Source organism: Atractosteus spatula, chromosome 9 (genome assembly GCF_055471065.1).
Source record: "Atractosteus spatula isolate fAtrSpa1 chromosome 9, fAtrSpa1.hap1, whole genome shotgun sequence".
Classification (NCBI taxonomy): Eukaryota; Metazoa; Chordata; class Actinopteri; order Semionotiformes; family Lepisosteidae; genus Atractosteus; species Atractosteus spatula.
Window position 1 is genome coordinate 38551799 of NC_142714.1, and position 16975 is coordinate 38568773.

At 37.5% G+C, this 16975-nt stretch overlaps 1 protein-coding gene across 1 annotated transcript in view; it reads right to left on the minus strand.

Annotated features, from left to right (window-relative positions):
* Nucleotides 1-5640: 5640 nt before the first annotated feature.
* fgf16 (fibroblast growth factor 16) overlaps nt 5641-16975 on the minus strand; it is a 16498-nt gene continuing 5163 nt past the window's right edge. Inside the window, exons 2-3 of the mRNA XM_088925454.1 lie at nt 13270-13373; nt 5641-5946 (exon numbers count right to left, since the gene is read on the minus strand). Coding sequence (XP_088781580.1) covers nt 5701-5946; nt 13270-13373 — 350 coding nt within the window. The 3' untranslated portion in view covers nt 5641-5700. The remainder of the gene's footprint in view (nt 5947-13269; nt 13374-16975) is intronic.

Here is a 16975-nt window from a genome sequence, read left to right on the forward strand (position 1 = left end):
GAAACATAGACTATTTTTACAATTTTACAAAACTATTACAGAAAAAGTGAATAGCTCAGATACATGGAATCAATGTATATGTCTGCCACTTAATGAAAAGTCACTTCGATACTGCAATGTTCTTTGTGGAATCCAATGACCAGAATATACAATTCAGTAACTATGACTATATCATGGCAAAATTCAGAGAATTTCCTCTCTTCCTTAATTTTTCCTAACATCATGCTGTGAAGTGCTGCCTGTAGGAGATTTGCACTTTTCAGGAAATGAGGTTTCATTTGAAAAGTTTTTCAATTTTGGTTTTCCATTGTGTGGAAATGTCTTCAGCAGGGAGAGCAATTGATATGGAGCCTGGTCATTCTCAAAGACCTTTGGGATTGGCAACTTGGTATCATTTAATTTACATTTCTTCTAACACATCCTAATGATGATCGCAATTTCATACTGCGGCACGCCAGCAGTCAAATTCTAATCCAGAGCACAGATGCTCAGACCCCATTCTTGATACCGCCATAATGGTAGCCTTGATTACTTTAATTTTGTACCTTACATGAGTCACAGTTACCATTTTCCCCCAGATCTTTAGAGGATGAAAAAGTAAAGAGACCTGTAAATCCTGTGGGATCTGTCTTTTGATGACCAAATTCTCCATATTTCTTTTCCAGAGAACTTCAGAGCATTCCCAATATGCACTCCAGCAAAACAATTGACTTTCATTGCCTGTCAACCCAGGGTCGTCCCTGTGGGTAATTAGAGGAGCCACACTTGCTTGTAGTTCCCTCCATACCTTCAGAACTTCATCACAGACAAAAGCATTTTTTCTTTTTAACACACTTCATACTTTTTAATCTTTCTCATCTTCCTTTGTGTTACTATGTTTATATTCAGGAATACTCAGGTGGGGTTTTTTGCCATACAGGTAGTTTAAAATGAAATAGCTCCTTGCGTTTCTCCCCACAGTCTTTTAAAAGCCATTCCCAATCGGCTTTTCACCCCCCCAGTACCGCTTAGTGTGAACTGTAAACAGACATTTTGTTCATGTCTACTGCGTCCTCACACAATAACCTATATGAAAAACTGAAAATGGGTTCCTTACAAATCTTTAAGTAATCAGGAGTGTGCAATGGCCAGATGAATTCCTTGTGGAACCGTTTCATTTTTCACACCATTTGCTTCTATCTCAACACCCCTTTCCCTCAATCTTCCATCTGCAGTTTTTTTTTTCAGAATTGTTTTCATTTCTCCGGCTGCCAGTATGTTTTTTTTCCTTTTTTCTCTTTTGCTTTTCCATTTCCTTCCCAGGGGAGCTTGCATTTGCAGCTTACAAAAATGTGCCAAGAAGAAACATTACAGCTATTGCAGATGTTGAAATGTTAATCCCATCCCATCACAGTTCTGAGATTACCATCTGTAGGCCAAATCCACAGTCTTACTATTGCCAGTGATGGCCATGGCTCCTAGTGATTCTGGCATACATATGGTTTCTGAATATACTTTTTAGGCTTTGGAAGGCAACCTTAAAATGTTATAATGTTCATTTTGGAAACCTTCCAAAATTACATAAAGAGGTCAAAATGGAAAACAAGATAAGAGGTGTTGCATCTTTGCAAGACAAGAAGCTGAGCAATTTAGATTTCTAACAAAGCATTGGATAAGGGCAAATGAGGCTCATCAGTTCTCCTCAACCAACGTACTGTTTGAATGTTTTAAATCTAAAGGGCTTTCAATGGGGGAGGCACGACGGTGCAGTGGTTAGTATTGCAGCTCTGTTTCAATTCCAGACCTTGGGTGTCAATTGCATGGAGTTTCTACATTTGTCTGGGTTTTCTTTGGGTGTTCTGGTTTCCTCCCACAGTCCAAACATGCTGGTATAGTAGATTAATTGTCTTCTGGGAAAACCGGCCCCAGTGTGTGAGTAAGTGTGTGTGCCCTGCGACAGAATGACATCCCATCCAGGTTGTATCTTGCCTTGCGCCCACTGCTTGCCAGGGTAGACTCCGGTTCCCCAGAGGCCCAGAACTGGCTGAAGGGGTTGGAAAATGGATGGATGGGTTTTCGATGGATTGTTGCAAATAAAGAATATATAGCACCACAAGACTGGCCGGAGAGTTGACAAAGCAAATGGGGAAACATCTCTGAAATCCCATCTCCCATATACAAACAGGGCTGCTTTTTTGTACTTTTAACCAGACATTTTTTTAAAAAAAAAACATTCACCACAGGCCTAGAAGCCTCTCTTTTAATATTGGCACAATAGTGTGATTTATTTCTCTGCAAGTTACAGAGAAGCTGTTTCATACTGTAGATGATTCAAGATCATGTTTGAGTTTCCAGGTCTCCTGAGAGATAGATCAGAATGAAAGCAATTATGCATTGTTTTGGATTTCAAACACAAGTGGAAAAACTGGGAGTTTCTGTAAGCCTGAGAATTTTAGTGTTTGCTCTTTATATATCTTGTAGTTTGTTTTTAATGTTATTGATTTACAATGTACTCAATTTGTCCACCTTTGTCATTTAGCCATCTTAATCTTGCAAAGCCCAATACCCCTTCAGGAAATATAGTTAAGTTTTCAATGATTTCTGCTCGTTGTATTATTAGGTTGTCATAACTTAAATGGCAACATTTAGAACAGGCCATTAAGAGCCCCTTGTACACTAGTAATAAAGACGTGATATAACAATGCAAAGGAACAAGTAATAGGTTTATTCCATGCTGAAAAAAAGAAGAAAGAGAACACAACGTTTCGGCCATGGAGCCTTCTTCAGGTGTGAGACGGCCGAAACGTTGTGTTCTCTTTCTTCTTTTTTTCAGCATGGAATAAACCTATTACTTGTTCCTTTGCAGCCTACGCATGCTGACGCAGCTACCCACCTGAACTACTACCGTGATATAACAATTCCTATCATAAGGCTTTGCAAGTAAAGTAGCTACAGGAAAAACCTTTCTGAAATGGCCAAACTGTCATGATGTCCTCATTAGGAATATGAGATTTATCACAAATTATCAACTTGTGTAGAGCTTATCAGAAAGAATACATTTTGGCCAATTGTAGACTTTTCCTGAGTTTATTGAGCACAGGTGTTGTTAACAGAAGTCAAGTGTTCAGTGTATATAAGAGTGTGGCATGCCGCATGAGGTATCTGTTTGAGACTAGGTATTTGGAATTAAAAGTGGGTGTTTTTGGATGAGAAAAGGAAACAATTGAGTTTGTTTTGTGGGAGAATATTGTTTTAAAAGAACACAGAAATATGTTTTTTTTCCCTTTTCTGTGTTTTGTGATTTGTAGAATAGTAACATTAAGCCTGCAAAAGAAGATTTTTTTTCCTAGTGACAAAAGGACATCCATTTTTGTACTAGCAGAATCCAATCTCCTTAGAACATTAGAGCACAAGCTAGGAAGACCCAGGAGGTGGTGGGCAGCATCTCTCAAATGTATCACAGTTGTTACAGCAATGAAAAATCATTCCAGTACAGGAATCAAGAATCTTAATGCAATTCCATGTTAAACCACTTTGCTTTCTCAGTGATAGTCATATGGATCAACACCATGTTTTCATGATGAGTACTTTCTTGTTGGTTTTATAAGAGACGTGAAAGAGAAAATGTGTTGATGCTGGTGAGATAAACTGTAAAAGACTGTTTCCTCACAAGCAAATTTTAATCATTACAGGTGATTCTTCTCAAAGCAAAAAGTCAGTCACAGAGTTTCATATTTCAGGACAATTTTATTGTCGTTCATTCATTTTTATTACTATTTTTAGATCTAGTCCTTTCAGTAGAATACATTTTGTTGAATTTTCAAGTTCATTACAAAATAAATTTCTTTTCAATAAATAAATATATAGAAAATAAATATAATGTACATCTCATAAATAGTTTTATCCAAAACATACACCACCTTTGCTCACAATTTAATAATGTTCCCCACACCTGGAACATTACAAGTCATTCTCAGTTCAAAAGCCAACATAACATACTTATCGACTGCTCTCAGCAGGGAAAACAATAGCTTTTTGTGTCTGAAAAAACTGAAACAGCCTGAAGCTTAATTGCAGCAGCTTTTCTTTTAAGTGTATTTTGTTAATTGTCAGAAAGATGGGTGCTTGTCTTCCAATGATTTGTACTGGAGGTTTTCCAGTTCTAGCAAGAAAGACTCACTTTTGGGAAAACTGATCTGGGAAATACCCAAGTTGGGTTTGGGGAACTCCTTTTTCTAGTCCTCCGTCATTTTTATTAGTTTATTCAAACGCGTTACTTAAATTGTCAGACACCAGGTGTATTCCATCTGTGTTATCAATGATGGCATCCAGCCATCATTTGCTAACATACTGTAGGTTTCTGTAGTCTATTGCATAGGCCCCATCTATGTCTTTATCAGGATCCTCCTGCCAATTGTACATATTAAACACATTACTTGATGGCAGGTTTCTGTTTGTCAGAGGCTCTTGTATTTAACTAATGGACTGCTGCCCAAGTATAGTGGATTAGACTTTGTGACTAGCAGGTGGGTTGACATTTTGACTTAATCTGACCCTTGGTTCTTGCAGTTTCTTAAATATTCAATTGATTCTGATAATTATTTGTTAGAAAGTTAACACCATTTTGGGGAATAGAATTCTGTACTGGAAGTGTTTGACTAGCCACTGCTGTCTTTCAGACTTGGTAGAGGCTTCCTACAGTGTGTCAGCAGTACACTGTTATACTGTATTTCAGTCTTATGAAATGTGCTAGACGGGCTGCACTGACAACAATCTATGTGTCGTCAGAATGGCTACACATCTAGCAGTTACAATGTGCCTGTTAGGGGCTTAGTAATTTACCACAAGACCAACCTGGATGGACCATTCATATAGGGGTTTAAAGACCATTTTTCTATCAGACCCTAGATTACCATTTTAAGTCTACCTCAAAAGCCACTAAAAACTCTTTGTTTGACACAAGGAAAACCACACCATAGGGGCTAGATTGAGAACAGCAGACTCGGCAGTCAGCTATGATATCTCCCAGCTGTACAGTACCAAGAGGTGCTTATCTTTTCATCCTTTCTGGTGTTATATTTGCAAGTGTTTTATTCTTCCACAGATCTTTCCTTGGCTATGTCTGTAAGGCACTTATAAATGAGGGACTAAAAGCAGTCTTTACAAACTAAATTTGTAAAATTGCTACACAGAGATAAAGAAAGCAGAATTTAGATGGATTTCAGCCTTGAGAAGTAAGTCACCTGATCTAGGATCAAGTCATCTGACACTGTACCATTTAAATGTCTAACTGGAACAATCTGATGTGGTATTAAAGTATCTTGGTTTTTCTTATTTTTGAGATGTTCTTCAGGAAAAAAGTATAACACCTGGGAGAGATCACCTTAAGACTGAGCAAGATTCAAATATTCACATGAAGTTACATGAGCTGCCAAGTTGCTCTAAAACAAATGCAGACGTTTGTTTGACAACTATTGGCATTAATATTAATAGTTTCTTAACTATGAAGTGCAGTTTGTAACAGGAAATTGAAATGAATAAATCCAGGAACACACATTTATATTCATAACCTTTGTAGTGCATACTAATGATTATGCGTTTTGATAACGGAGAAACAAATACAAAACACACAACTAGATGAGGGACAGAAGAGATCTTCAAACCTTCCTCTGCCATGGTTTTCTCAAAACATGCCCCTTCCACACTGTGTGAGGAATCCTGTCACCTATATTGAAACAGGTCCCTGTAAGCCAAGGGTATCTTCTCAATCTCCACTGGCCTTGGCAGAAAATGAGTTAGCTTCTGATGTCTCTTAGTCCTGTTTCCTTCTCTTGGTGAGCCATCTTTGTTTAAGGCAACGTAATAATACCTCCCTGTGTCTGAGTGCTTGTAGAGTGTTGAAGCATATGTGTTGTACCAATTCTCTTCAAACTGCTCCCTGAACACGCATTCTGCTGTCAACTTCTTCTGCAAGAGATAGACAGGATCAGGGTTAGAAAATTATTTTAGAAAAGTCCCTAACCTAGGCAGGGAGCAAGAGGTGTTAAACGATAAAGACCCTTCTTGCTTTCCTGTAATGCTACTACATATGTACAGTAGGAAATGTTATATACAGTACAGCGTCTACCATAAGTATTTAGACAGTGAAGTCAAAATTGCTATTTTTGCTGTATACTGTACTCACGAAATTCAGATTTGAGATGAACAGATGAATATGAGTCAAAAGTACAGAATATTCTATGTGCTTTAATATTTTAAAACAATACCATTTCTTGTGGCACTTTTCAGATCTCATTCCTGATCTAAGGAATGCACTATCTGTGCTCTGTCTACACCTGGCTCTCACGTCATCCAGTCTCTTTCCAACTTGTCACCTTTCTATACATAACAGTAATTTTACCAATTCTTAATTTTACTTTATTTGTAGTTGAACATTGCACTTTGAATCTTTTCTTATTGTGAAAAGAAATAAAAAAACCTGTCCATATAAACAGTTTTCTTGCCTTAATACTGTCTATCTTGTCTACATACAGAACATTTACTTAAGTGCACAATTAAATGCAGTATCATTTTTATGCCTTGTCCTTATTATTACAAACATGGGTTAGGTTTTTCACAAAGAAAGGAAGACTGCAGCAAAGCCTTTTGCAGCTTTTTTTTTAAATGTCTGGTTTTAATGTCTTAAAATCCCTTTACATTTCTATACCCAAACCGACCTGCACTCAGTCAGGATTCCTGCAAGTACAGGTAGTATTGTTTTGCTTAATGTTAATTCCAAATTGACCCTCTGCTGTTTGACCTCTTGTTTTTAGTTAACATTCTAAATGATCTTCAGGTTTTTAATCAGTGTTACGGTGTGAACACGTAAATTCATCACCTATGCCAGCATTGTATTGTTAGTAAAAATGTATTTCCTTGACTGTTCATTCTTGAAGGAGTTAGCAGCAGTGCAAGCAAAGTAATCTGTGAAACCAAACTACTCTGTAGTACCTTCATGCATTAGAAACAGCCTCTACATCACATGACTTGAGCTCTATCGGCTATTCTGAATATTATACCTAATACTGGCATGTTAAATGGTTAAGGTGAATTGACACTGTAATTTTCAAAGTTTTGTACTTGAAAGCAACGTATTTTCTTATTTTTGTGAACACCAAAAATTGAAATAAAACTAGCAAAAAAATAGGAAAATAGGCAATTAGGGTCAGATCCTTTCCATTTAGAGTAATGCTGGAGGGAAAATCTGCAAACCTGTTATAAGCATTATGATTCTTCTGCTATAGTGCATACATCATCAACTACAATCTTACATCCAGGGATTTTGAGCTGTGATTGTCACTGCGTGGGAGCCAACTTGGCAAATTGGAACAGTCTGATGACTGCAATTAACTTTATATTCCTTCAGTGAAGCCCAGACCAGCTATGTTGAAAGCCATTGCTGATAATATGCAGATTGGATTCCTCAGATTGTTGCTGGTTAGTAATTACTTCTGCATCACCGACTGTCTCTGAGGTTCCTATCAGTTGGTGGAACTGCTGGAATCTAGTGATGGTGGATTAAAGGATGCTGCGTTCTTCATGTTCTGACCTTTATGCCAGCATCATTCCCTGACTATGATACCTCTAGCTATCACAGGGCTTGGGCCTTTGCTATAGAGTGTCTAAAACTGAAAATCTGTGTTCCATCATCTTTGCTCAGGCCACCTGACAAGAACACATTTTCTGTCATGCTTGTTTGACAATGAGCAGCACAAAGGGGACAGTCCCAGCACACTATTTAAAAACATCAGAAAAAATGACAGAAAATACTGAGCGAGCTCAAGATAGAAAAAATAAGAAAAAAGATTATAAACCAATTAGACCTTTAAAATGTTTCTCATAACAATTTAGAGTTAATCCTATAACAGAGCATTGGATTAACTACTGGTCCTTTGTCTGAACTTTTTGATTATCTATTATGTAGTATGGTTACAAATTATTATTTGAACAGCGATTTTTGATGCGTTTTTATTAATCCCTTTTCTTTTTTAGTATTGTAACGCATACGGCCGACAGGCACTGTGTAAGAGCCGGCTTACCAGAGCGGTGACGTCACCGCCCTTCCCTGTAATAGCAGGACCACAGCCGCTAGGCTGGGGAGAGATCTCTCTTTAGCTCACCAAGCTGGGTCCCTGTTGAGTGACGCCGGAGGCCTGGGTTCGTGTCCCCGACGGTGCGGGGCCAACCTGTGTAGGCCGACCTGCGCCCACCTGAACCCCGTTGTGTTACAGTATTTTGACAAAAACATATGATCGCTTTTAATTAGGTGCAAGCTGCCTTCAGTTGTGTAAAAGACTGCATCAGTCAGTCACGTTACTGAATGGATAGAAGCTGACTAAGTCTAGACACCATCAATGAAGGAAAGAAGAGTGTGAGAGTAACCATGTGTTTGACCTGGTAAGACATATTGGGGTCACAGTCAATTTCACCATTATGCACCAAGGTATACATAATTATTTGAACTCTTAACTTTACTGAATAACAGTGCCATTTGTGTGTAGTAGTTCTGTGTCAAATACCACACCATGGTCAGTGGTCAGCTATTATTTCAGTATAAAATTGGCTTCAAAGTCCTGCCAGTTTTCCAAAACTATGTTTAGATAACAAAAATAATCAGTTCATTTTTTTCTTTTCCATACCACTCTTGTCTTCTTCTTGATTTACACCGTCATTATTTTATAGCCACTTTCAGACAATGGAGAGCATGTTTTTTTCTCAGAAGTAAAAACCTTAGAAAGTCAACTTTGCATAAGCATCATTCTCCATCATGTTAAGTGCACATCCCTTTCTCAACCCCTTGCAGAGTAAAAGTTGCTTTTTACATGTCTGGGAAATAAAGTTATCTGGGGGGTTTGAGAGATGTGTGTTCTAGTTTTACACCCATTTGATAGTGACAGTGCTGGTGATGAAATGAGTCTGTATCTTAACCAAAGCAAGAATCCTGTACAAAGGTATAAAAATGAGCATTTATTTCTGAGATATTGCATGCTCTTCCATTCTGAACTCTCCCTGCCATTCATCTTGGGGAGCACATACTTTTTTCTTCTATTCCTTATCTAGGCAAGTTAACTCCAAACATTAAAATATTAAATCTTCTGTCCCTCTGTATGCATCTTGTTGAGTTCATTAGAATTTGACCAAACTACTGAATTACTTTCTATGTTATACCCACCCAGTTTTGAATCATTGTGTCTTTAAATCTTAGTCCAGAGCAACACCCCCTGTACAGGAACAATGAGGAAGCACAGGCAGGTTCCTTTAACCCACTCAGTCATCAAGCCTTTCATCTACTGACACACCTCAGGATCGACTGTGATAGACAGGAGCTTCAGCACCCTTTACAGGAGCAACATCTCCTCACTGACATCACTACAGGCAGCCTGAGGTCACAGGAACAAAGAAAGATCTGGAAAATTTTTCCTAACCCTATTGCCAATTGTGTCTCACTGCCAAAGGAATCCCCATTACATTCTGGTAGTGAAATATCCCAGACTTTAAGTCAGGATGTCAAGATCATGAGAGTGCGCTCTGCTCTCAAATCAGGCATCTTCACCAGTCCAGTTGAGCCTTGATTTCAGGTGTATGTGTAATGTAACGTTCAGCCTTCCCTGAGAACCTTTTTGCTTCATTTGTGTTGAACTAGAACATTTTATTTATCATTGGCTCTCTTGCCCTTTCAACTGCATTGCCAAAAGACCCAATTGCATGAACATATTTTTTCTTGCTTTGCACTATCCCCCAACTTTTTCATATAAAGTATGGGCTCTCCTTAAAACAGGAAAGGTATGTTGTATTCCTTTTTGTGGTGTCGCTTCTCAATTTGGCAGTACATAATGAAAAAGAACAAACAGTGTGGCAAAGAGGTAACATCTCACTATTATTTCTTGTGTGACAATTTCTTGGAGGTGAAATTGAAATTGTGTTTGACTGTCTGGTGGGTTTCACAAGAACATCACGATAGAAGGGAAAATGTAATCACAAACAGATACATGAAATAACCCCACAATATATTACTCTTCCTTTCTGCATTATCAGTTAGATTATGTTTTTTACGATAACACAGTAAAAGGTGACCCAAAACAACAGCCACCATGAAAAAAATGACCTTCAAAATGTTTTCTGTAACTATGAACTCATTATGTTTTATGGGACAATATGTACTATTAATGCTGGCTTCAGCAGGTGAGATGTCAAGATCTATAATATAAATGCCATGGGAAATGGTAAAATCTTCTACCATTGTAGTATTTTATGGCCACTAAAACCACAGATATCTAATCTGGGTGGTTTATGTAATGATGTTGTCTCACTAAAATCACAAATTCAAATTTCTTTAACTGTTATAATAGTCATTTCATATTTTTATATATCCCACACTACTGCATCTTCAAGGACGGATTCGTTATACACATTATTTCAGAGTACTCAAAAAAAAAGAAGTCTGCCACAGACACAGAGCAAGTAATAGTCCCATATTATAACCCCTAAAAGCCGATTCAAGGGGGTGGCTGCAAGAACTATTTCAAAACTAAACACTGTGGAAAAACTTACTGTGAAACCAAATAGATGAGGTGATGCAGTAAGTGTTTGGTGGATTCTTTAGATCTGAGATCCAAAACTTGTGATAATTTTTATACTGCTGTAAAAACAGAGATGAGCAGAAGGCTAAAGACTTCAGCAGAAATATGACGCTCAGGTTTGCTGGGGCCTTTCTTGTTTTCACTTTCTTCTGACACATTGAGCAGAGCACCTCACACTGCCACTTAACAACTGATGCTGAAAAGAACCTGGACTGGTGCCAACTTGTCAGACATGAACACAATAATTTCACACTTAAAAAAACTAATTACAGGCTGCTTTTGTGTGATTTATGGCAGTGCTGGTGGTTTCTTTAGAACATGATTGCTCTTTTCCTCATGTTAAAGAGAATATTGATTGCTCTTCAAGTTAAAGAAAGCAACGTGCGTGTTTATTTAATGGATGTTTCTTATTTTTTTGCAATCAATATGAGGTATTGGTTTGATTATTACAAATTCATTCCTGCTTATGTAATTCTTTCCCCCAAAACAGACGCCGAACTGACAAAGACCTGCGATGTGTTTGCTTTATGAAAATACGGCAAGACGAAAAGCATGCCTCCTGTAAATGCTGTACTGCATTATTTCTGTTTTTAGCAAAGACACGAAAGTGAACTTTGAAAATAAATCCGTTATGGAAATTAAATAAATTATGGACACTATGGGAAAAAATAACTCATGGGTGTGTTTTCATGGAAAACAGTGTTCTTGGTACAGTTCTAAATGTTTCAGGAATGCACATCTCAGGGATCAACTGACACTGAGAAACCCCAATGATGTTACTTCTGTGGTTTGCATTGTCTGAGTGCCATTCAAGAACTCTCCCTCACACTCCCACTAATCAGTTTACATATCTATAAATCATTAAGAATTTGGATGAGAGAACAGAGACTGTACAAATGCAACATTGGATATAACAAGTAAATAAGAAGAACTTAAGTAAATTAAAGACATTTAATTTGACATTTTTAACAGTTTTTGCAGGAATCCACCTCAGTTCCTGTTCCAAATCTGTCTTTCGTGGAATGCTTTGGGGTCAGGGAGAGTAGTAAGGAGAGCCCTCTGCTGTGCTCTTGTACATCACTCAGACCAAAAAAGCTGCAATAAGTGTTATGGATCCTTGTTGTCACCTAGTGAAAGCCATTAAAAATCTAAGAATGACCCATTGTATCACAAAATCAGAAAAGCTAAAGCACCTGTTATGTTTTACTGGTGAATTGTTGTGGGGCATATCAGAGGAACAAGACACACCACACCATTGCTCACTATGTGGTGTGTGTTCGCACAGTGAGAGGTGACTTGTGAGAAAGCCACTATTAATGGAAAAAACTCTGTAATGAGGCACACCTGGTTTGATTGAGTAATTAGCACTGAGGGAGTGAATTTCCATGATGGAAACGAGCTGACAGGATAGGCTCTGGGTGGATTTAGTCACTTCTTTGGACTTACAGTATGAAGAGGCTTATAAGAACAACAGACCTTAGACTATGGGAAGAATTCTTCTCATTAATGGACTGAGCCAGTTTACAGGTCTGTATGAGTCAGAAAGAAAAAACAGTTTAGGTTTGTACTAAGGTGCATCATATGAGCTGGACAGGTGACTTTTGTTTGGGTACTTTTTGGAAGGCTGAAATAAGCTTAAGTGCACTCCAAAGGAACAGGATGGGCTATCTGTATCGGGGTTGACAGATGATAGGTTAGGCATTGCCTGTCACTTTTGCAGTGCAATCTTTTCTCCAAGGCAAGAGATAGAAGTCTAGATGACATAGGTTGAACCCTAATTGTTCCCTGTGTCTTAATACTGTATCTGTGGGCAGACAGATGGTCTGAGTGTGTGATTAGAGTGAACACAAACTGGCTGCTACTGTGTCAGGGAGCAGTGTTTCTTGCCAAACAGGATCAGCTGAAAAACGTAGTGATTGGGGTGGGGGGAATCTGAGGGTTGCTAATGCTGGATGACTGGTGATGAATTTGGAAGTTGCTGAAGTGAAATTTGTAAAGTAGTTGTGGGGTGAGTAAAGCCAGGGTAAATGCTCAAGAGTCTGTGACAATTTAATTAAATATTGCTAATAGATGGCATGGATGTAATTAAGTTAAATTCTCTAGTGTCAACTGATTAAGAAGCTGGGTGTAACTGGGGTTTGTTTAACATGCACCAGTGCTTTTGTATGTTGAAGTAAAAAAACAGCAAGGAAGGTGACTGTGTAGACTTCCCTGAGAGATGAACTCTGTGAAACAGGGTTTCTGAGGTGGGTTCAAAAGGTGAAAGACCACTTAAAATGTGAGAGAACTAAGGTAACGCACTAGCAGCGTTGTGATTATGGTGGTATATGTCACATATGGAAAGCAGCTTATGAAATAAGAGATTGGTTTCAACCTTCTAATTAACTGTAGAAAGAAAAATAGACATCACTTAAAAGGCTGTATCAACATGGGCCAAGCACAATGTATGATACTATTTTATTGAGAGTGTCACTCCTGTATTCAGTGTGATATAAAGTATGGCATCATTGAAGCTGTAAATTTTCAGTTTGAAGTGAGTCAGTCACACTCCTTTTCCAATCTGGAATTTAAACCATGACATGAAAATTCCTGAACTGCAATGAATTGTTGTCAGACATTACCTATGCAGTTCTCCGCAGAACCCCTCCTAAATACAATATATCAAACTTACCGACCCATAGAGCTCGCCCCTCTCATTCATTCCAAGGTAAAGTCCGGCATCAACACCACGGATACTGACCAAACCAACAGCCAGGCTAATGAATTCCAGGATCCCTAAGAGAAAACAGAACTATATTCATACTCGGCTCATGATGCTCCATAAAATACAGTAGGTTTACTACTGTAGTTCATTAATTGGTAACTAAACATCTACAAAATGATTTGCTATTTTTTGTCATTTTTAAATAGTAAATTTGTGACAAATCTTTGCAAGTGCAAAGGGTTATAAACCTTTGACCGAATAAGAACAAGTCAAAATGTGGAAAGTATAGAATTATCTCATGAACTCATGATGAAATTATAAAATGCATTAGTAAGACCTAATTTCACAGAATTCTGTGTGCAGATTGGATTGACACATTGCACAAAGGGCATTGTACATTAGAATCAGTTCAATTAAAGCAACTGAACTGCTTTGGTATCAAACAAGAAGGATTATTGGGACAGTTAATACAACTTCAAAATTCTGAAAGGTACTGACAAAGTTGAACTAGAGATCTGCTTCAGGACCAACAGTGTAACTATTATCCAAGGACATCAGTAAGAACTACTGTAGGTGTGAATGCATTCCAGACTCCAATCAAGAAGCAACTTTGCTGAAGCTGTTTCTCTAGTATCCTTTATAAAACAGCTAGATAAGATTCCTAGATAAACAAAATGGCAAATAATGAAGCATGATAGGTCAAATGGCCTCCTTTCATATGTAACCCTTCTTATGTAACAGAGATCTCTGCTGCCAATACTACACTACATAACCATTCATGTGAATGCTGAGATGCATAAACACTAACTGCAAATCAGTAATCCATCCATCCTTTTAACCACTCCAGGGTTGTGGAGCCAGAGTCTATCCCAGCAAGCAAATGGAGCAAGGCAAGATACATCCTGGATGGGATGCCAGTTCATTGCAGGGTCCACACAGACACAAACACAAATGCTTACACCAAGGCCAAACTTCCCAGAAGCCAATTAACTTACCAGTACGTCTTTGAACTATGGTAGTAAACTGGAGCACCTGGTGAAAAACCACACAAACATGGGAAGAATATACAATCTCCATACAGATAGTACCCAAGGTCCGGAATAGAACGCAGGGCCCCAGTACTGCAACGCAGCAACGATAACCGTTGTGCAACCATGCTGCCCAATTTTGGAATCCTTGGTTGATACTGTAATAGATAAATGGGGAACATTTCCAAAGAATTTAAATTTCTAAGCAGGGGTGTTATTCCATGACAAATTAGGACATGGAACCTTTAACACACTACTTTAGCTGAGTTTCATGAAACACATTACACTTTTTAATTTGTTTTTGACTTTAGAATTCAGAATTTAAGGTTTTAAGCAAAACTCACTCACAATCAAATGTCACAATTCATCAAGGGACCATATTTAGAATTTCTTTTTAATTAGTCAATGCAATTAATATGTGAAAACCCTGTAATGTCGTTAAAGGTGTATGACCTTTTATCTTGACCTGTGAATTCAAAACTCTCAAAATCCCATATTTTTAGGAATCTGAAAAAGATTGCATTGACACTAAAAATTTAGGAAGATGCTATAGGCCAAAATCCTACAGCATCCTTATGAAACCTTTACTATGTAATTAAATAAGAATGGCTGGAAAAAGGCAAAGTTCAGTACCATGGGAGACATTAGTTTCCCTCATAAAAATTGGGAATGTCCAGCTGTGAGTACAGAAGCTAAATCTGATGTTGTGTCATCAAACAGATAGTAGACTGGGAAACAAAGGTACTGTATAAGGGCCAATGTCTACCTCCTTGTATTTTTAAATAGAAATTACCAATTTTACTTTATTCTATGCCCAACTAATATGGAATTGCCAAATATTTAAAACTTACAGCTGCAACTGTTGTAAATCATGAGGAAAATAAGGATTGGCAAACATGCTCCTCCTCTGCATATTGCAGTCTTCACGGTGCCTTGCAAAGGTGTAAGTGTTGAATGGAGAAGCGCCAAAACACTCACTGACATCCCTGAATGCCTGCAGAGCCACAGGAATCGCTATTTTGTCATAAGCTGAGATCCTGGCTGGGGACTCCTGCTTACAGTCAGCTATTGATTCTGTGATTGAAGGCCTTTGCTGATTGAGCCTCTTGAGGAGCTCAACATAATATTTTTCGAGGTATATCTTTAACACTAGTTACTTAGTTTATGTCCTTGTCTTACAATTCCATCACAGCAGAATGAAAAACTGACACAGTAAGACAAGAAGACTGAGAAACAATAGATGGGGGATCAGGAGAGAATGAGTGTCTACATGAACAGCTACTTTGTTGTGATGTTTTGTTGGAAGCTCAGTGCAAATGCAATACACAACTATAGCTAGCAAAATTAGGTCTATAAAGCAATGGCCTAATAATTTAATGGGTTATATTTAAAAATATTATGAAAAATAAATAGTAAAAGGGATGTAAAGGGGACCAAGACTTAAATGAACAAGAAGAATATACAAATCCAAAAGACTACTATATACTGTATGTATAAATAAATAAAATGGAGTACCTTGGAGTACCTTGTAAGGAAATAGCATATGCACTGATTATTTTACATATATACCTGTATTCAATAATGAAGGAAGTTAAAAGCAAGGTTCGGGTTTCAGAACATTCTGAAATTATATTGAGTAAACTAATTGTTTTATCTGTTTTTGCTCACACTATATTTCACTGTGATGATTTAGGTTGCACTAGGTAGTAGCTGTATCATTATTACACAATTTTTATGATTTATTATAACGTTATTTGTATTATTATTTGAATGATATTGTGATATCCACTTGGAAACTGCATGTCTTGCATGTTAATTATCCAATTTAAACATTGTTTAACATTACTGTATGTTCCTGTTCATGAATGCTAACACTGACAAAAAAGACTTTGCAAAACAGTGTTTTTCCTTATTCAATGTCAGTTTTCAAGTGATGGTGAAACATCACCACCACTGTGCTACTCTGATGGCAACACAATTTCTAAACTGGATTAGTGCTTACTCCTGTACGGTCTTGTAATTTAAATAATGGCACACTTAAATGAATAAAATCCACAGCAATCAGTATTGCAATTATGTTGTTTTGGTCCTATTTCTGAAACAAAGGAGTGAAAAAATGACTAGCAATCTTGTCTATGATTGGGATCATAAATGGGATTTTTTATGTCATCAGTGAGAAGTGTTAATTTCTACTTAAATGAAATTTAAGCCATGTCTATTTCAAAAGACTCCTAAGACATAACATTAACCAATTCACCTAAAACAGTCTTCCTTAACTTCCAAACACTGATATACACAAGAAGTAATCTGAAGTATGGAGTTTTCCATCTTAAAATTATAGACATGTACAGTACAAACACACATACACTGCCTAACTAGATGCAGGGAAGAATTTGTCTTCTATTGGTAAGTTGTTTTCATCTATAAATGAAGCTAAGTCTACAAAGTAATGTACAAGATACTTCAAAATCTTAAATACTTGTCTACTTTCTTTACTAGAAAATAAAAACTAGCAGTCCTTTTCACAAATGCCAAAAGAGGCCTGCTTTTTTCATTCAGAAGGTTAAGACATACAGAAGAGATATGAAGATAACTTTGAGCTATCACTGTTCATTTTTACACTTTAATTGATGTCTTTCCTAGTT